Source organism: Aulostomus chinensis, chromosome 14, assembly GCF_037954235.1.
Source record: "Aulostomus chinensis isolate RoL2024-O1b breed Wild chromosome 14, RoL_Achi_v1.0, whole genome shotgun sequence".
In the NCBI taxonomy this organism is placed as follows: domain Eukaryota; kingdom Metazoa; phylum Chordata; class Actinopteri; order Syngnathiformes; family Aulostomidae; genus Aulostomus; species Aulostomus chinensis.
In genome coordinates, this window is record NC_141333.1 from 19,069,791 (window position 1) to 19,089,861 (window position 20,071).

The 20,071-nt window shown below is 39.8% G+C and overlaps 2 protein-coding genes across 2 annotated transcripts; one reads left to right on the forward strand and one right to left on the reverse strand.

Annotated features, from left to right (window-relative positions):
* Positions 1 to 67: 67 nt before the first annotated feature.
* scamp4 (secretory carrier membrane protein 4) lies at positions 68 to 5,125 on the reverse strand. Its single transcript, XM_086224067.1, has 7 exons — positions 4,975 to 5,125; positions 4,411 to 4,437; positions 4,171 to 4,299; positions 3,925 to 4,081; positions 2,885 to 2,986; positions 1,580 to 1,697; positions 68 to 1,446 (listed from the first exon to the last, which is right to left on the reverse strand). Exons 2-7 carry the CDS (start codon positions 4,415 to 4,417, stop codon positions 1,258 to 1,260), a joined length of 702 nt encoding a protein of 233 aa, XP_086080193.1. The 5' UTR covers positions 4,418 to 4,437; positions 4,975 to 5,125; the 3' UTR covers positions 68 to 1,257.
* A 688-nt stretch (positions 5,126 to 5,813) lies between these two features.
* On the forward strand, positions 5,814 to 19,495 carry chaf1a (chromatin assembly factor 1, subunit A (p150)). The gene is made up of 16 exons (XM_086224068.1): positions 5,814 to 6,536; positions 7,611 to 7,658; positions 8,499 to 9,124; positions 9,562 to 9,624; positions 9,791 to 10,035; positions 10,145 to 10,226; positions 10,937 to 11,005; positions 11,103 to 11,320; positions 13,795 to 13,978; positions 14,142 to 14,222; positions 14,310 to 14,411; positions 14,491 to 14,740; positions 15,671 to 15,824; positions 16,049 to 16,370; positions 16,481 to 16,565; positions 18,537 to 19,495. Exons 1-16 carry the CDS (start codon positions 6,431 to 6,433, stop codon positions 18,647 to 18,649), a joined length of 2,748 nt encoding a protein of 915 aa, XP_086080194.1. The 5' UTR covers positions 5,814 to 6,430; the 3' UTR covers positions 18,650 to 19,495.
* The last annotated feature ends 576 nt before the right edge of the window (positions 19,496 to 20,071 follow it).

Below are 20,071 nucleotides of genomic sequence, written 5' to 3' on the forward strand. Positions count from 1 at the left end.
AAGCATACTTTTATATAAAGACAAAAGAAAAACACTCCTATGACAGATTTCTTGGCCACCGGAAGAAACGTAAGATGGACACTGTGAATGTGAATATTTATTGAAATGTTGCATTATTCCAACGCATTCAGAATATTCAGTCACTTATCAAACAACAGAGAAAAATTAAAATACTAATCTTGGCAGTCAGCCATGAAGGACACTTTAGTAAGAAGTAAAATAAATTCCTATCTGGCACTTTTTTTCTTCAAGCCAGTGTTTACACTTCATACAGGCCTTCTAGATCAAATAAAATGAGTTGAAATGTGCAATGACCTGAACAAAAGTGAAATTCAGTGGTTTTTAAATGAGATTCAGATTATCTGCTGGAATATCAGACTGAACTGAAAGTTCCACCACACGATCCAGCTGAAAAATTGTATCCTTCGGTAAGGCAGTTCAGCAGTGTGCGCGCGGGCACACCAGCACATACACACACAAACCATCAGTATCCGTGGGAGGACAGTGAGAGAACCACTGACAACTGATAAGGTGCTGGCATGGTAGGTCCCTCACCACTTAAGCAAATAGTGCCGCTTTGGAACTGTAGGAATTCAAAAATACAAAGGACAGCGCAATACTCTTGGGTGTGAAAAGTGTTATGGCATATGAGAAATAAAGTAGATTACAACATCGCTTCACTGAAGCATAAGTCCAGTTTAACAGTAGAAAATTGGGGCTTGCTAAGGCAAAAGTTAATCTAGACACATGCAGAAATTGCACACAATATTAAGGCGCAATTCAAGAAATTGCAGGCAAGCATTGAGCACAACATATTCAGAATTAAATTCCTGCCAGAAAACACAGAGACAAAATGTCCAGCAGATATAAAAATGGAGCTGGGCTTCAGTATTCTATAAGCATGCAGATCTGGCAGCACATAAAACAATCGTGTAATAGTACATAAGGCACATGCCTTTCACATACTGCTATTCTGAAATACTTGACACTCTATTTGGGTTTCATTTGCATTTTTGCAAGAAAGAACATCTTTCTAAGCAGACTGCTGGAGCATTAAGTTGTGTTTCTGTCTTAGTCACTTTAACAGACTACATGTAAACAAACGGAATGGCATAATTTTGTCGAGCAAGAGATGTTTAACTCTTTGAAACAATTTTACAACGCTCCACTCAAACTCAAAAATCAACAGCACTTAGTCACTTCCGGGTGTGCCAACGAAATGGCAGGCTGTCTCCACCTAGATGCGACTCTGAACCATTACCAGTGACTGTTGTCAGGATAGCTTGGCACTGCTGCAGGGTACTGAGGCAAGCTCGGGCCTTGAGCAGTCTGAGCAACAGCGTTGAACCCGGCTTCCCTCACAGGTGCACTCTTCCACATCCCGGAGCTCCACTCTTGCTGAGCACGCTCCAAACTCCCGCCACCACCGCGGTACAATCTGTGTACCTGTCATATTTTTAAAAAATGAGGCGAAGAAGGGTTCAGTACTTGTATTTCTGTGTGCTTTCAGGTGCCCTTTTGTGTCTCTATGCATGAAGGGCAAAACACTAAATCTAAGTGTATGAGTGCGTTCACTTACCTTGATAAGAACCAGAGCCATTAAAATAGTCACCAGAGTGAAGAGCAGAGTTGTGATAAGCATCACTATAGCCGAGCCCACATTGTGTCTGAAAAACCACACTGTCGCAATCCAGCCGCTTTAATGAGTAGGTGGGAGTGAGATGGAGTAGTACAGGTTAGTGTATCATACAGTAGGGAATTAGCAATGTGGTCTCATACAACAACCCAGAGCTGGAGCAAGCAAGAAGTGAGGAAACTGCTGCAGTGACAAACAGCGTCATGATGATCAGTTGTGATGCAAATCAGTGAGTGAACTTCTAGCATTTATCCAGCAGATTTTCAATTATTGGACTGAAATATTCTTCAGTTTTAAGAAAATTGTGTGAAATATAAATAAAGAAGGATTGTAACTTTACATGCAAACACACATTATCTTATATTGTGGCGCAATGTGCATTATAAAGCACATACATGCATATTTCAATCAACTTTATTTTACCGAAAATTATGAATCTACGCTGCTGAAAGGTATTAGAACTACATGATTTCCATGTCTCCACTCAAAAACTGAATGATGATGACAAGTGTTACTGCTACAAATAAGTAAGAAAACCGAGGCTCCACTCGCCTCTTTAAGAACTTTACAGTCGTGTTGATAGTCCAACACCTCACTAGAGACCTACATTCAACCAAGTGGAAGCGTCTTTTTCCCTTTCATCTACATATGGACAGTACTCATCCTCCAACATTAATACACTGGCTCAGCAGCTTGTAAAGTGCAGTTACAGCAGCTGTAATCAAACATAGCAACGCTACAAGACTCAAGTGTAACAGTGCTGTTACTTACGAGCCATTTCTCAGAGCAATCGGACAGAAAATCTATGAATCAGGATGAGGATTAATATTGCAAATATGTCAGAGCGAAATTAAAAGTTTAAATATATGGCATATATTAATGATTTGTTAACCCTAAATATGGTGTAAGTATGAATTATATTTCATACCACACAAAGACGTGAATTCTCTTTGAATCAAATTGTTTATTAAATTAAATCAAAATTCTAACATTGAGCTGATTTTAATTAAGCTGAGCGCAACAATCATATAACTGACAAGTCATCTCAGTAAACCTCAAACTGATCAAGTAAAATTAATTCTACTTGAATTCTGTAAACATGTGGAAAAGTTTCTGAAACGTGCTCAGAAATTAAAACATCTCAGAGTGACAGTGTGAGTTTCTGTGTCAACAGTTTGTTTAAAATACAAAGGATCTCCAGCAAGGCAGCATGTGCAGAGTTTAGAAGGGTGATTGGTTTCTACTCACCACGTTCCCCAACCAGAGAAGCCAATCGTTTGGATGAGGGCCAGGACACACTGAAGGAAGAAGATGAAGAAGAAGGCCATGAAGTTGAACGAGCTATCGGCCCTGAGAAAAGAAAAAAACAAAAGACAGGCAAGAATTAAGTGATACAGAAAGAGAAGTTTTCTCTCTTCAATGGCAAAAAGTTGACCGTTTTAATCTGACTGGAGTAAAGGTCTCACTGAAATGTCTGCAATAACACTGATGGGACCATTCTGGCTCATCTTTCAATCTATTAACTGCTCAATGGGATATCATCTAATTTTGATCGGTTACTTATTTGGTTTCAGACTGTTTTAATCCTTCGATTTAGTCTTAGAGACAGGAAGCAAAGTCTGGTGGCCATTTGGAACTCTTTCCATCTATTGCACACCTCTTGTAACTGTCTCTGCAAGCCTGGGTGATTCAGTCTCAGTTTTTTAGTTCAGTATTTCAAGTTTTATGTGATGACAGAAACATATGATCTCTTGTCCTCCACGTACACGAATAAGACATTTAATTAGCATTTTATGAAATGTCAGGTGGGGCTGCACGGTGGTGCAGTGGTCAGCACTGTCGCCTCACAGCAAGAAGGTTCCAGATTTGAGCCCCGGCTCCAGCGCGGGATCTTTCTGTGTGGAGTCTCCATGTTCTCCCTGTTCCTGTGTGGGTTCTCTCTGGTACTCCAGCTTCCTCCCACAGTCCAAAGACATCAAGAGGGGACGAGGCTGATTGATACTCTAAATTGACTGTAGGTGTGACTGTGAGTGTGAATGGTTGTCTGTCTCTATGTGTTGGCCCTGTGATGGACTGGTGACCTGTCCAGGGTGAACCCCGCCTCATGCCCAAAGGCTGCTGGGATAGGCTCCAGCCCCCCGCAACCCTTAATCAGGATAAGCGGTTGAAAATGGATGGAAATAGAAAAGTCAGGTGGGCAAAATTTAATAATGTAGATCATAGTATCCAAAATTAAGGGACAAAAAAATTAAGGAATTCAGGAATGTATTTATCAGATGTTGACCCACCTGAATGCTTTGTAGAGAGGTCTGAACCAGCAGGTGTAACTACAGGGGCTGAAGAGGATGAGCCAAAGCAGAGAGAAGCCAAAATTGTTGGCACTTCCTCCACCAGCCCACCAGGCAATACAGGAGATAACATTGATGACCAGTGTGCCTGAATACACTGAAGAGCGAAGAAGCGAAAAGGAGAAGTGAGAGATTCGAAACTACAATGCAGTGGAGGGTGTATCTGCTGCAGGGAATAACACTCACTCATCCAAAGTATGTAGACTCTGCGCACCAGTTGCTGATGGGGAGCAGGGATCTCCTCCTCAATGTTCTGGTAAAAACATGGCTTGATTCTCACAAATTTAGGCAGAGGGGGAAAGTTGTTTACTCGCTCTGAAAGAAAGAGCTAAATGTCAACAATAGATAGATAGATAGACAGATAGATAGATAGATAGATAGATAGACAGATAGATAGATAGATAGATAGATAGATACGTGACCAACCTGCCATTTTGCTATGTAACCTCGCTCCTAGAAACCAAAAAATAGGAAGAAAACAGATGTAAGCCAACGGGGAACTTGCTTCTAAAACTTTTGTCTTCATTGTTTGTTTTTAAATGCTTTATTGGAAAATCAAAGTTGCAAACATTGAAAACTTTTTACAAAGGTAATACCCAACCTCCAACAATTGTTGATGGCGACTCAAACACCGTCATAACCATTCAACTAGGATATTTTCTTTGAAACATGAAGTGGCTACACATTGCAGTTTGGTTCCAACAGTTTTCAGGAATATATTTAGTCAATGTCAAAATGTGTTGTTGGGGTTGTTGTTTTTTTTTTAACACTGAGTAGTTTTCTGTTTGCCTTGTGTGTAATATTATTAAGAATGTTGCAGTTGAAGTGTGTTTTACGGGAGCTGGGTTGTCCAATTCAGATGAGCCCAAGTGTGACCGTAGCTACCGTTGCTGTCGCCGGTTCATTTGAATAAATGGCCGGTACTTGAAAGAGAGTTAAAAACTCTACACATAACCAACAAAGTCATCGTTTAATATCATAAAACATTACCGGGATATGGACGGTCTCCTCACGTTTCCGTCGACAACCCACAGGGGTCCAAGATTCATTCAGGATGCGCCTTTTCGACCGCGTCAAACATACTGCGCACGCGCAATATCCACGAACGTGTAGTTCCAAAGCTTTTACATTCAACAAGCTCGGCCGACAGGAAAACTACAAGTCCTAGGATTCATAAGAGCAGCAAACGGGATACGCGTGACTCCAACGTGACGCCATTCCTACGTATCCAAACGTACAATTTTTTTTCGTTCTGTTTATTTCAAGGAGCAGTTTCAGTTACAGTAACAGGGGGATTTCATGGCAAATAAAAAACAAAGTGAACGGTTCTTACACACCGCCAGTGACACTACGCGTTAAATAGTGTAACTGTTGGATAGACGGACAGATGTTCTCTTAAATAATTTTAATAACTTTTAGATTTTGAGCGTGAGGAATTGATTGATTACAGTATGAACTCGTCTGAAGCAGTGATGCATGGTGTTCTACCTGTGAGTTCACACTTACGGATAGACCCACACAGCGATTTACACGCAGGGACGATTTGGAAGTTGGCAGTTATGACGTTTCACTTCACCTGGAATTTGTCATCGTCGCACTTTTTCAGACACCGTGGACGGGGAGACGAACTGACAAAGTAGCCAATGTTTTAGTTTACATTACTACAAACACATGCAGTATTGAAATAATAAATTAATTGGATGGATGGGCCTCGTGCAACTGGAATGACGTGCACGATGTCGTGCTTGTCATCTACTGCCATCTCGAGAGCTCCAGTCTGGTATCCACATCAAACTTCATTCCGACTGTTTTTTTTTTTTTTGCTTATGAAATTGACTGTTCCGCAATATGGCAACCCTGACTGCTGAAAGTCATAGTTTGTGGCCAATCAGAAAGCCCAAAACATCCGTCAGAAGGCGTGTCCTATGACGTACGGCCGGTATCTTTCAGTTTATAACGCGGGGTATTCCGGAGAAGAGTTGGCGATAGTCTGAAATTAGACAAAAGTAAAGTGCGTTCGTTTAAGTAAATAAATTGAGTTTCTCAAATGTGGTATTTCTAGGGTAAAATTCAACATGTGGTAGAGTCTGCAATTCTTCCTCGATTAATTTGACAGCTAAGCGACTTGCTGCATTTCGAGGCAGGACAATTGCCCAACACCGTCACACAAAACAAGCGCCTCCGCCGTTGCGCAGCAGACTGGCTCTGACCAACCAGCTGCGGCTACTGATGCGAGTGACACACTCCCGCCAATTCCGACTCACGAGCGCGAGGCAGGCTGCGGGGCACACGGATATAGTCTGCTGGAGGAGGACTCGCGATGGTCTATGTCTGATAAATTCGAAATACAAGTCGCCTGAAGAGCGAAACTGAATTCGCTTCATTGTCGGGGCCGTTTTCGGATGTTTAACACAACCTGCTAGGTTATTGTGAAGCTGCTTCACTCATGAGTATTGCGAACGAGAGGGGGCCGGGGCCAGTGAGCGAGATGCTGGCGGCGGAAAACCCGTCTGTGGACGGACATTTAGCAGCATCAACTCCCCGCAGAAGAGGTAATGCTACTGTCATGTCTTCCAGGTTTATCCAGTACTCTTAACGACATATCTGTCTACCATTGTAACGTGTACTGGTTTCGATTGTGCGTTTGACCGAGCATGAACGATGACAAACGTGGTTGATTTAATATTACAGTAAATCTTTCCACTGGTTTTTATCTCCCCCCATCGGCATAATGTTGCATAAACAGTGAGTATTGACGTTGTTACGAGTAACACGTTGTCAGATTTGGCTAGTCAAGAAGTTCCGCTGTAATTACTACCAAACATTTGAGCTAACGTTAGCTTTATAGAGTCAAGATACCACCGGTCACTGCTAATTGCCACCACTTTGTAGTATACAGTCACTTTGTGTCAACTTTCACGTTCAGCAGCCAGTACAATAACTTTAGTGGGGGTTGTTTTCCATTCAGGGGATTTAACCTCTTCGTAAACCCGATGACAAACCTTGCAAAGTTATCCGGCTCTTAAGGTTCCAATGGTTATGCTGCGTATAGCGCAGCTGCTAGCTTTATTAGCGTCCCTGTGCAGCATTAGCACCACACAATGTTTAGCTGTTTCCTAAGGTGAACGACCTGAATTATTCGGCGAACTCCCTTCCCATTCATCGTAACTGCAATCCTAATTGTCGTTACATGGAACAGTTGAAGTTGTTTCGCTAAGTTTCCACATTAGCATCGCTGTCGGTCAGGTATACCCAGATATACAACCACAAGATGCGAATTTATTGGCTTGCCTGGGCCCAATGCCCCGTCTTACACAGTGGTTGGCGGGAGAGCAAATCTAACACAACCATCCTTGTCTGCTGCTTCGTTGTTGGGGTTGAACAGCAGCTTAAGTTTTTATTTTAATAACTTCCACCCAAATAATTTCTCTGAATTATACTGGATGGAGAGGATCTCCGATGCAGTGGCAGTCAATTGAAGTCAACTCATGCAGTCTTTTCATCAGTCGTCTAATATTGGCTTGTCTGCAATATGAACACACTGTCTGTTATGCTGTCCAGTTTCAGTAAATGTCAGTACAAACTTTAACATTTTGAAATAATGATGCTGTTTCTCTTCTTTGCAGGCATGGACTGTAAGCCCCAAAACAATGCTAACAAGAAACTTATACAAGGTAAATAAAATATTTATTTTACTTTTTACAAAATTTGTCACCTGAAATTATTTACATTATACCATTAATATACTATATTCTTATATTGGAGTATTCTATTATAAAATTGAACATTGTCAATAAAATTATTATAGATGATTGTTGCGCACTTTACAGGTATCCTGCCGTCATGAAAAACGGCTAAGAAATTGAATTTTCAGGCCAAGAGAAGAGCTGGAAAAATTAATTACTCGAGGCAGTGATGTAAATTTTCTTTATTTGTTAGTTACTCGTTTGTATATTTTGCATCAAACATGAAGCTTGTCATTCATTTTAGTTCAGTATACTGAGGTGAAACTGGAGAAGGACCCCCCCCCCCTTATTTCTCAGGTGTATAGTACATACAATTGAAGCAATACATGGTCATGAAAATTTGCATCAAAGACATCAACATTTATTGGTAACAATGTGTATGAACCTTGCTGAATGTGTTCTGTGTTAATAATACTCCCATTGCATATGTTTGGAACAATGGCATGGTAAGATCAGTCACTGACAGCTATGATACAGATTTATTCATTTTGTTCTAACCCTATATTTTAATTAACATGTTTTCATTTTTAATAACTACTTGGTGTTTTTTTTTGTTGTTTTAAGGAAACAGAGTCGGATGGGTGCATTAGAGAAAAGCTAACTTAAAAAGTAGAAGAAAGCTCCCACACATTCGCTTGCTGTTGATTTACAACGTTTCAGACTTGAAGAAGTTCAGACAGCCGGCAAAGTCTGGTCGCCTGTTGTGCACACACACAAATAACACAACAGCCATTGATACTGACCATCTATTTTGTGTTCTGCATACAGCTCGTCTCCCTTTCAAGCGCCTGAACCCTGAACCTAAAGAAAACGAGCCGCCTAAACGCCCCTGTGAACATGTCTGCCCAGAACCAGGAGTCTTGGACATGGAAATTGAGAACGAGTCCTCTCCACTATCAGTGCGCAACAGACCGCCATTGGTCAATGGTCGTGGGCCCCTTGATGGCTTCATTAGCCACAGGTGTGCTGCGGCCTCAGATAAGAACATTACAGGTCTAACTGATGATGACTCATCGTCCCGTGTGAAGGATCATGTGTCAGATGTTCCTGTCCCTCGCTGCCCTTCAAAAGACAGGCATCAGAGCAAAGACAAAACCACGTCCTCTGGGAGGTCAAGTATTGTCAGTCACACTCCTAAAACGCACACTTCAGACTGCACAGTGGTCGATGACGAAGTCAAAGAAATGGAAGAAAAAGATGGGAATCAGACAGTGATCTCACTGCTTGACACAACGCAAGAATCTGACAGTGAGCCAGATGAGCAGAATGAGTCAGGAAATGTTTCCAGTTTGGGAAACCGGTCCATTCTGTCAGTTTCATCAGTCAGCTCCATGTCGGAGAGTTCACCGGATAAGACAAAGACTGCTGAGGACACTCCTGCTGCTACACCTTCAGTATGTACAGATCTACTACCTGCTCTTTGCTCAGTCCCACTGAGTTATGTGTTATAGACAAATTGATCATTTCACTATAAAGTCAATTAAACATAAAAGACATACAAATGTTCTTGAGCTATAACATAGTAATACAGTGTAAGTAAAAATATAAACTATAATAAAGAAATAAAAATTACATTATTTTGATTTCAACAAGAGGATGTTGGTTTCAGAGATTTCATAAGTTTTGATTCGTCTATAAAATGCTACATTGATGTTTTTTTTTAAACTTGATATCTTATGAGCATGCAGTTGAAGTGTGGAGTAAGTAACACTGTGGAAGTCCATTGCTGTACACACAACATTGCAAATCATACAGTAAGACTTTAAAAACCCACCTTGACAATGATAATCAGGCTTGCTTTTTTTAAATTTGTTTTTGTTTTTCCTCATAGGAGCCAGCGACCACCCCTAAAATACCAACAGATGAGAAAAAAGTAAAAAGACGCTCATTAAAAGTGAGACTTCCTCCTTCACTTCCTGATACTCTTGTTACCTTAATGTTTCAAAGAAATGCAATGAATGAATTTGTTTCAATGATATGTAGTATTTCCCTACAGGATTACTTATTCTTGAGTTCTCATTATTTAAAGGATAACTGAAATTAAACTTTGGTCTTTATAGAGTTTACAAGAACAAGAGGAGAGGCTTCAGCTGCGTCAGGAAAAGGAACGGCAGAAGGAAGAAGCTAAAGCCGCAAAAGAGAAAAAGAGGGAAGAGGTCCGCAAACTAAGGGAGGAACGAGAAAAAGAAAAGCGAGAGAAAAAGGAAAAAGATGAACGTGAGAGGCGAGAGAAAAAGGAGAAGGAGGAAAAGGAAAGGGCAGAAAAGTTAAAAGCAAAGGAGGAGCTACGGAAATCAAAGCTGGAGTGAGTCCAGCAATGTTCCTGTTGACTGTTCTGCAGCATCAAAATTCAGTGTTTGCCAAAGATTGCCTATTTAATTTGATTCACAAAATTCACTTCCAACTCTTCTCAGGGCCAAGCTGGAAGAGAAACGGAAAAAAGAGGAAGAGAAGCGAATGAAAGAAGAAGAGAAGCGATTGAAAGAAGAGAAAGATGTAAGTTGGAAGTCGGCTGGGTGGTATTCCCTTAAATTTATATTGCAGTGTAATATGATAGTAAAGGCATGGTTTATTTGTTTTTATTAAAATTCAATAGGATTTTTTCTGCTGAGGTAAAGCACTAGTATAGCCATTTCTGCCAAGTGGAGAATTACTTTGTTGAAACACATTCATGCAATATAATAAAATCAAGTACAAACTAAAAATCAAATCTGATGCGCGACAGAACAGGAGCTGTCTTTTACCCTTGCCAACTCAAACACAGCTCTACTCCACTACACATTTTATGGCAATCGTCTCCTAAGGGCATGTTAATATTTACGGAGCAAAGTGAAAACTGTACCAACCTCACAAAAATCCAAACTTACCTAACCATTCGTGAGAGACCTCAGCCTGTTGACATGGTGGTTGTAGCTTGTGTCTGTTGCATCATCTTTCCGACTTTTACTGCAGAGCCATGTTTTGGTGGCAGGTTTGTTGGGGTGTCTTGTCTGGTGTGAGCTGCTCTGTGTAAATTGACATGTCAGCTAACAGCCAAACTCCTCTCACCCTGTGCTGACTTATAATTTATAAAATGTTAGACAGTATGAAAAAACAGATACCGTCAAACCCTAAGGTTCACTCCTAGTTCATGGTGCTTGTGAATGGTTAGATATGTCTCAAAATTTCTGTGGATAATAATTATGATAATTTGATCTGTTTTTAAGCGTCTCAAAGCTGAGAAAGCTGAAATCACAAGGTTTCTACAGAAGCCCAAGATCCAGCAGGCTCCAAAGGTACCTTGTAATATTGGTTTCCCTCAGATTTTTATAGTCAGGTTGTTTTATCACTATAAAGTAATGAAACTTCAACTTCCTATCCCTTCCATTTCAGACACTTGCAGCAGCTTGTGGGAAGTTTGCTCCATTTGAGATCAAAGACAACATGTGTATGGCACCACTGTGCCGGGTCCAGTGTGAGGACTCTGTTCTGGATGAATTGGACCAGTTTTTGTTGAATCCTGCTAAAAACCCAAGTCAACTGAAGGACTGGATCGGGCAGAAACCTCGCCGGTCAGGCCCAACCAAACCCAGACAGGAAGACTCAATCAGGTGAGACTAGGGATAATGTCTACATATCTTACTGTCATGACAGGACTTGCTAGATGAAGGACCTAGTCGGGGGATGGCATCTCATAATCATCCACAATAATAGAATATAATGCATTTTTCTTGCCATGAACAGAGTTGGGAAATGAACCAGTTTGATGTATTTAGAATTTGTGGTTTTAAGGGTTAGAAATTATTTTCATTTACATTTCATTACAAAAGGATGAAGTGTATTAAGTATTTAATTATTACCCTGGGCTAATTGGGTAATAAAAATATCAACATGGCAGCAAGGACTACATGTGGAGGAGTTCACAACACTGAAACAGTTCAGATTGCTGAACAGGTGTGTTAATCTGATTTAGAACAAACCACTGTGCTGATTCGGAGGTAGTCCAAAAGTGTCAGCTAAGATATTCATTTAAGCTTCTGAGTCAGCCTCAAACTCTCAATGGCAGATTACATTAATGGAACTGGATTTGTATCCTTTTCCGTATGGTAAAAGGTTGTGGTAGGAAGGCATAACAGAGAGATTGCAATCATGTTTTGTTTAACTTGAGTGAGTGTGTATATGTGCTCGCATTTATATGAATATATATGTATGTGTGTATATATGTATGTGTGTATATATGTATATATATACACGTGTGTGTGTATATATGTGTGTATATATGTATATATATATACACGTGTGTGTGTATATATGTGTGTATATATACACATGTGTATATGTGTGTGTGTGTGTGTGTGTATATATATATATATACACGTGTATGTGTATATATATATATATATACATGTGTATATGTGTGTATGTATGTATACACGTGTATGTGTATATATATATATATACATGTGTATATGTGTGTATGTATATATACACGTGTATGTGTATATATATATATACACGTGTATGTGTGTATATATATATATATATACACGTGTATGTGTATATATATATACATGTGTGTATATATATACATGTGTGTATATATATACATATGTGTATATATATATACATATGTGTGTATATATATACATATGTGTGTATATATACATATGTGTGTATATATATATACATGTGTATATATATATACATATGTGTGTATATATACATATGTGTGTATATATAGATATGTGTATGTGTGTGTGTATATATACATATGTGTATGTGTGTGTGTGTATATATAGATATGTGTATGTGTGTGTGTGTATATACATATGTGTATGTGTGTGTGTATATATACATATGTGTATGTGTGTGTGTATATATAGATATGTGTATGTGTGTGTGTATATATACATATGTGTATGTGTGTGTGTATATATAGATATGTGTATGTGTGTGTGTATATATAGATATGTGTATGTGTGTGTGTATATATACATATATGTATGTGTGTGTGTATATATACATATGTGTGTGTGTGTGTATATATAGATATGTGTATGTGTGTGTGTATATATACATATGTGTATGTGTGTATATATATAGATATGTGTATGTGTGTGTATATATATAGATATGTGTATGTGTGTGTATATACATATGTGTATGTATATATATATATACATGTGTGTATGTGTGTATATACATATGTGTATGTATATATATACATGTGTATATGTGTGTATATATACACATGTGTATATGTGTGTATATATACACATGTGTATATGTGTGTATATACACATATGTGTATATGTGTGTATATACACATATGTGTATATGTGTGTATATACACGTGTGTGTATATGTGTGTATATACACGTGTGTGTATATGTGTGTATATACACGTGTGTGTATATGTGTGTATATACACGTGTGTGTATATGTGTGTATATACACGTGTGTGTATATGTGTGTATATACACGTGTGTGTATATGTGTGTATATACACGTGTGTGTATATGTGTGTATATACACGTGTGTGTATATGTGTGTATATACACGTGTGTGTATATGTGTGTATATACACGTGTGTGTATATGTGTGTATATACACGTGTGTGTATGTGTGTGTATAGACACGTGTGTGTATGTGTGTGTATAGACACGTGTGTGTATGTGTGTGTATAGACACGTGTGTGTATGTGTGTGTATAGACACGTGTGTGTATGTGTGTGTATAGACACGTGTGTGTATAGACACGTGTGTGTATGTGTGTGTATAGACACGTGTGTGTATGTGTGTGTATAGACACGTGTGTGTATGTGTGTGTATAGACACGTGTGTGTATGTGTGTGTATAGACACGTGTGTGTATGTGTGTGTATAGACACGTGTGTGTATGTGTGTGTATATGTACACGTGTGTGTATGTGTGTGTATATGTACACGTGTGTGTATGTGTGTGTATATGTACACGTGTGTGTATACGCACGTGTGTATGTGTGTATGTATACGCGTGTGTATACGCACGTGTGTATATATACACAAAATCTGTATTTAAAGTTACTATTTGTGTATTTGTTGACAGATCTTCCACTCTCAGGGATTGTATAACGGTGGATGGTCCCAAACCAGAAGGAATCCCAGACCGTAAATTATATGGACCCATGAAGCTGTTCCATTTTCATGAGAACTACCGTCCAGCTTACTGGGGCACTTGGAGAAAGAAGAGTTCACACATCTCACCACGCTGCCCCTTCAGACAAGACAAGGTAAACCATCTTCGTCACCTCTGAATCAAGACATCCCTTTAGTAGTAGTAGTTGCTTTCCAAGGAATGGTTAATGAAATGGATAGTATTGGTTTTTATTTTATATATATACATATACATACATACATAGTAAATTCTCAAACAGTTGTTTTCCATCACCACAGGATTTGTTGGACTATGAGGTGGACAGCGATGAGGAATGGGAAGAAGAGGAACCCGGAGAGTCCCTTTCACACAGTGAAGGGGTGAGTTTTGGTGAAGAGTGGAAAAAGTACAGCTAATAATTAGTAATAAACTTTTTAAAAGATTTTGATTCTGTTTATAATTTACAGGAGGATGAGGAGGAGGGAGGTGAAGACGATGATGACGATGACGATGGCTTCTTTGTTCCTCATGGTTACCTTTCAGATGATGAAGGGGCACTGGAAGAAGAGGTATTCTTCTCCTTTAAAAACTACTTGAGCAAAGTTTCTATCTGTTTGCACCTCTCTCAACCCACGTGCAACCTCTCAGGATGGTGGAGACCTGGAGAAGCAGAAACTGCAACAGAAACTAAAGGCGAGGGAGTGGGATGAGCTGATGTCCACCAAGAAGAAGATGAAAGTGTTGGAGCCAGTGGTGAAGGGCTGCATCTGGGAGGGAGATGGACCCGGATTAGACCTTTTTCAAGCTTATGCTGTGTGTCTGATAGAAGCTTTACCAAAACCAGACACCAGCCCCAGTCCCGAGGAACTGTCACAGAAGAGTGTGAGAGAAGCACAGTGTAAGTATGTCATGTCATTCAATTATATGTAGGAAAAGGATGAAAAACAGCCTTGTACATGAGATGATGGCACTGGGCTTGGAGCTGCATTGATATCTGCATGGTACATTCATATTTGGGGCTATAGTTGGAGGTGGATACTTATGTTTTTAACAATAATTGAGCCGATACAATGGATCTTTCAATGTTTATGTGGTTTTTGTTTATCTTAATTCCCACTTTGTGCCTGGGGGAAACAAAGCCATCTTAAGAAAAACAAAACTAAACTGTTTTTAAAGTCTTTTGGACCTTTATTGCACCATCTTGTAGGACAAATCCAATCCTACACATGACTGCACGATTTTGAAAATATAGGTAATTGTGATGATGTTGACAGTGATTGAGATAGGATTTGGAATGTCTGAGGAAGTGTAATTATTTTTTACATCTTTCTTGTCCTTTTCATTGAAAAATCCAAGGTTATGGTTGTAATTTTTGTGCGGAGTTCTATTACTCGGGAGTATGGTGTGTATTACATCTCTGCAACACTTTGATATTTAATTTTGAAGTGTTACTTGTTACACAAATGGTCTCATGGATATTGGGCTTCCTGCATTGTGAGGCTTGCCGTAGGCCATAATGCAATTTGGGTTACAGTTCAATTTAATGGGCAACACAACCTTTCAAATCAACAGATAGATTGGCCACTGCCATCTGTGGATTACATGTTATTTGCAGTAGTCCAGCAATAGTCAAGTAGGTAAATATCAGCCAATACGACTGACAGTCAATGAATCCATGCATCCATATCAGTAATAGTCACTCTAATAGGTCGTGCTGGTCTCTCAAATCAGCACAAAAAATGAACTGCCCGTACTCAGGTGATCAGAGTAAAAGGTGGGTACAGGGACTGGCATTATTGTTGTCTGAAATTCTCCTCATCTTTCACAGTGCTCAGTCAGTTGCTGCCTCTGCTGCACGGCAATCTTAACAGCAGCAAGGTGATCATCTCAGAGTTTCAGGAATTTTGTCGTCAGCGGTCTTCATCTACGTCGCTTCCCGAGCTGTCGAGCCCCCACAGCCCAGCAGACAACATTCCCACCAGGTTAAATTAATTGTGGTTATTTTGCTTGGAAAGCGATAATGAATAAAACAATAAGCACCTGCAACATTTACTATCTTTCGGCCACTGAGTCGAAAGTTTCTAACCACATCTGCCTTCACTTACTCAAACAATTCTAATCTTTTAAATGTCTCCATTTTTGCTGTACTCTAACACTTCTTGAAATGCATATATATTTATATTTATTCGTCGTTTCCTCCCATCAGAATATGTCTGAAGCGCCTCATCAAGAATAATGCTGTATATGAGAAGCGTTCCACCTACAGACGTTGCTGCTGGTATGTCCATGCAGAGGTCCTGTCCCGCTTTGGGCTGGAGTCTCTTCCTGTGCCTTGCCAGTGGACCTACCTCACCTCTGGAGCTCGGGAAGAGTCCCGCGAGGAACCCCAGGCAGCCACAGGCTCTCAGGGAAACTCTCCTACGACACCCCAGACCTCCTCCACAACATCGTTGTCCTCCAATAAAAGGAAGAGCACGGGCAGCATGTCAATCACTAAATTTATGAAGAGGTGTACTGACCCAGAGCAGGTATCCTAGAAACAGATGTTGGGCTGTCAGTGTGGCTTTTTGAAGTTGTCACCCGATGAAAAGTTGTATACAGTCTATTACTGTCTCATTGTCTTATATGTTTTTGCCAGACTGAGGCAGTGGAGGCAGACGGTTTTCAAGCTGACACTGAAGATGATGAAGAGGAAGATTGTATCATCATCTCCACACAGAGTGGTGAGTTAGCCAGGATGGGGGCCACACAGTTTTGAGAAGCATTACAAGATTATGCATTTACACTACTCCCCTCCAGGCAAAAATGGAAAAGAAAAAAAAAATCAAACACAATTAAAACAAGTAAATAAATCTGTACAGAAAATGATTGATTCAACAAGAGTATTAGGTTTTTGTCTTTTTAATTTTTAGTTATGCAATATGATGTGGGGGTGGCGCAGTGGTTAGCACTGACGTCTCACAGCAAGAAGGTTCCGGGTTTCCGGGATCTTTCTGTGTGAAGTCTCCATGTTCTCCCCATGCCTGCGTGGGTCTGTCCTGGTACTCTGGGCTCCTCCCACAGTCCAAAGACATCAAGAGGGGACGAGGCTGATTGATACTCTAAATTGACTGTAGGTGTGACTGTGAGTGTGAATGGTTGTCTGTCTCTATGTTGGTCCTGTGATGGACTGGTGACCTGTCCAGGGTGAACCCCTCACCCAAAAGCTGCTGGGATAGGCTCCAGCCGCTACCCCCCCCCCCCCCCCCGCGACCCTTAACAAAGTAAGCAGAAGATAATGGGTGGATGGATATGAGGTGGCAGTGGTCTTGCCTTACTGTCTTAATACTGTACACTGCACTGATACAGTTTTGGATTAGCAAAACAACTTTAACTAATGTGTCTTGTTAAGTAATTGTGTGTTTGTATTTTTTTGTTGTTCGCAATAAAATTATCACTGAATATAGCTATATCTATTTTTAGCTTCAACCAGCACTCAAACCACAAGACAGGGGTACATGCAGCTTTGTGTTGGAGCAGCTGGAGTATTCTGAGATAGCCTGATTCAGTATTTGAGGAAATTACTGATGGTGTTGTAAATGTATAAGACTACAGAGTAACTTTTGCTTGTTTGACAGTGAAATGCCAATTTCCCCACTGAGGGACAAATAAAGGTTTATCTTAAATGGGTCTTAAATTAAACCTGTTGAAAGATGCAGGAAACCTGATACAAAGACGGCTCTTGTTAAAGTACGATGATGAGAGTTCACTATGGACAAAGCAGTTGAATGTTACTACAATGTACAGGTGGTATGTAATGGCAAAAGAATTAAAAAGACCCAGAATTTACAACGTGAAACATAATTTCCCATTTTAAATTGTTGTTTTGTTTTGTTTTGCCTGACTGATTGTTAGAGGTTGTGTCGATGCTGCTATGGCATCAGTTCTATCAGAACTAGTGAGTACTTCTTTGAGAGAGGAAATCACAGAGGACTTCATTGAAAAGATGCTTTTACTCTTCTGTCGACTGGCTTTTGTCCTCTATGTGAATTGTTGCTCTGATTGGTCTAAGTTAGAACATACAGCTCATCCAATCACTTAAAGTATTTTAAGTGTCCCTTTTTCAAACGGTGTAGCAACCTGCTGCTGTGAGCCTGTTCAGTGGAAGGCTGCTTTTCCCCAAATGTAGGACACATGGAACTCCTTTGTCCCTCATGCCATCAGGCTCTATAACTCCTCACTGAAGGGGGAGAGGAACTAGAGAAAAAGGACAGTAGTAACAATAATCTGGACACTCTTCTTCTGCCTTTCTTTGTGCAATAACATCAAGTACAATATTTTAACTGCTAATTTAATTTGTTCCTTAAATTTTGTTTTTATCAGATTTCTATTTACCTGAATCTTATTTTATATATATTTTTTGTCAGTGTATTATCTTTTTGCTACTGGAAATTCAGTTTCTTTGAGGGAGCCATCCCAAAGGATCAATAAAGAGAAGTCTAAGTCTACATGTGTGACCTCTGTGAAACAACATTCTGGCATTCGATTAAGTGGAAACCAAGGTCTTTGGTATGTACCAATGAGAGGATTCTAGGGTTGAATGCTGAAGCTCTACGATTCAGTGTTGTCTTTTCCTTTGCAAGGCTCTGATAGAATCAGGTGGTAAAATATTTCTCCCATCAAAAATGAGAACTTGTCCAACATTGTCTTTGTAGGCTCAGTCAGAGAAAACTCCTCCATGGGGGAAGATGATGAAATGGAAGTCACCCCCTCCGACACTGCTGCTCTCCCTGTAGCCAGCGCTGCTCCTACACTTGCCACTTCCTGAGGAGGCTACAAGTCCTCACTCATCACCAGGGAAACCTGCACCTGCCCCAACACCTGTCGCTTCTTTAAAACTCCTCCCTCCAGCACCTGAACTTATCTGTGCCCAAAACGGAATGAAGCCTTCAAGCAAAGTGGAGCACCATACTCTGGTACAGGAAACGTCACTCCACCATCTGCTCAGTAAGATGGAGTCCTGTCTCCTATTTTTACAGTGACAGGAGCTGTCCTGCCATTAAAATGCGGATGTGGTAAAAGAGTGGTTGATATTGGTATCAAAGGCTGATTTGTTCAATTTTTCATCAAGGGTTTGATGTTTCACTGAAGTTTCCCTCAGGCATGTTTGGTGTGGGCAGGTTCCAAGTCTCTGGCTCTCCTAGGTTGGCTACAGCTGATTGTGTTGAACAGAGAAATGCACAACTGTCATGACAAGAAGCATCCAAGACTTTAAGAACAGCATTATAGACAGTTTTTGAAATGTTGAATTCATTGTCATGGCCTAAATGTGTATATATAAGTGACCAGAAGTTAGTTGGGAAATTAACCTTCAAAATTCCTCCGTATATTTCCTTTGTGCATTTATTCTGAAATTTCTAATCCTGACAACTCACTGATGTAGTCGCTAGATCTGTACCTGTACAGTTCATAATGTTAGGTCCAGTGTCATCATTTTTTATAAATATGTATTGTCTAAAGTTTGTTTTTACAAGAATACTTGAACAAGATAAATTCATTAAACATGAATAAAAGTGCTGCATTTTTTAAACTATTCATTCCATGCTGTCCAGAGGTGCCATCACTATTTTGACAGTCACTATTTCCTTGTTAGAAGAAAAAGTAAACAAAACACGCTGCAGTCCATCCTTGCTAAAGTAGGACTTTCAAATAAAAAAAAAAGGCCTTTGTATACAAACCCAATGTTTTAAATAATGTGATGAAATGGTGGAAATTGTTTTATTTTAAGAAGTGTGTACTTCTTTCACTTCTTTTCCCAATAACAAAGAAATGATGAAGCCCTGACTAGGGGGCACTAAAGCATAGTGCTGCAGGTGTTTTATTGTGTGGTGAAGCTGCTGCTGCCAGGCTTAAAGGTGGAGATGCTTGTCGAGTTGTGCCAAATGTAGCATGAAACAACTGTCCTCCATTTTTTGATAGAATTTCAAACTGATTTTGTTGAGGTTTGTTTTCACGTCTCTACGATAAATACAATTCCATCCAAAGTTGTGATCACCTTATGGTAGGTGCTGCATATTGCTGTATTCCTAATGATAAATCTATGATTAATATTTAGGTAGCTAGGACAAGGCCTGAGCAGGCTCAAGTTATGTTTTACATGACATTAAGGTTTTTGATAATTGTCTATAAATACGTTTTCTACAAAGGTATTGAGCCACAATCATTTTTTTTTTAGTGGAACAAAAGTAAA

Excerpts from the sequence above, each read along its gene's own strand:
- chaf1a (XM_086224068.1), top strand. The coding sequence starts at position 6,431 with ATGAGTATTGCGAACGAGAGGGGGCCGGGGCCAGTGAGCGAGATGCTG. Across the intron at positions 11,006-11,102 it reads AGATCCAGCAGGCTCCAAAG|ACACTTGCAGCAGCTTGTGG; the intron begins GTACCTTGTAAT and ends CTTCCATTTCAG. Across the intron at positions 14,223-14,309 it reads CCCTTTCACACAGTGAAGGG|GAGGATGAGGAGGAGGGAGG; the intron begins GTGAGTTTTGGT and ends TATAATTTACAG.
- scamp4 (XM_086224067.1), bottom strand. Across the intron at positions 4,082-4,170 it reads AGTCTACATACTTTGGATGA|TGTATTCAGGCACACTGGTC; the intron begins GTGAGTGTTATT and ends TTCGCTCTTCAG. Across the intron at positions 1,447-1,579 it reads TGGCTCTGGTTCTTATCAAG|GTACACAGATTGTACCGCGG; the intron begins GTAAGTGAACGC and ends AAAATATGACAG.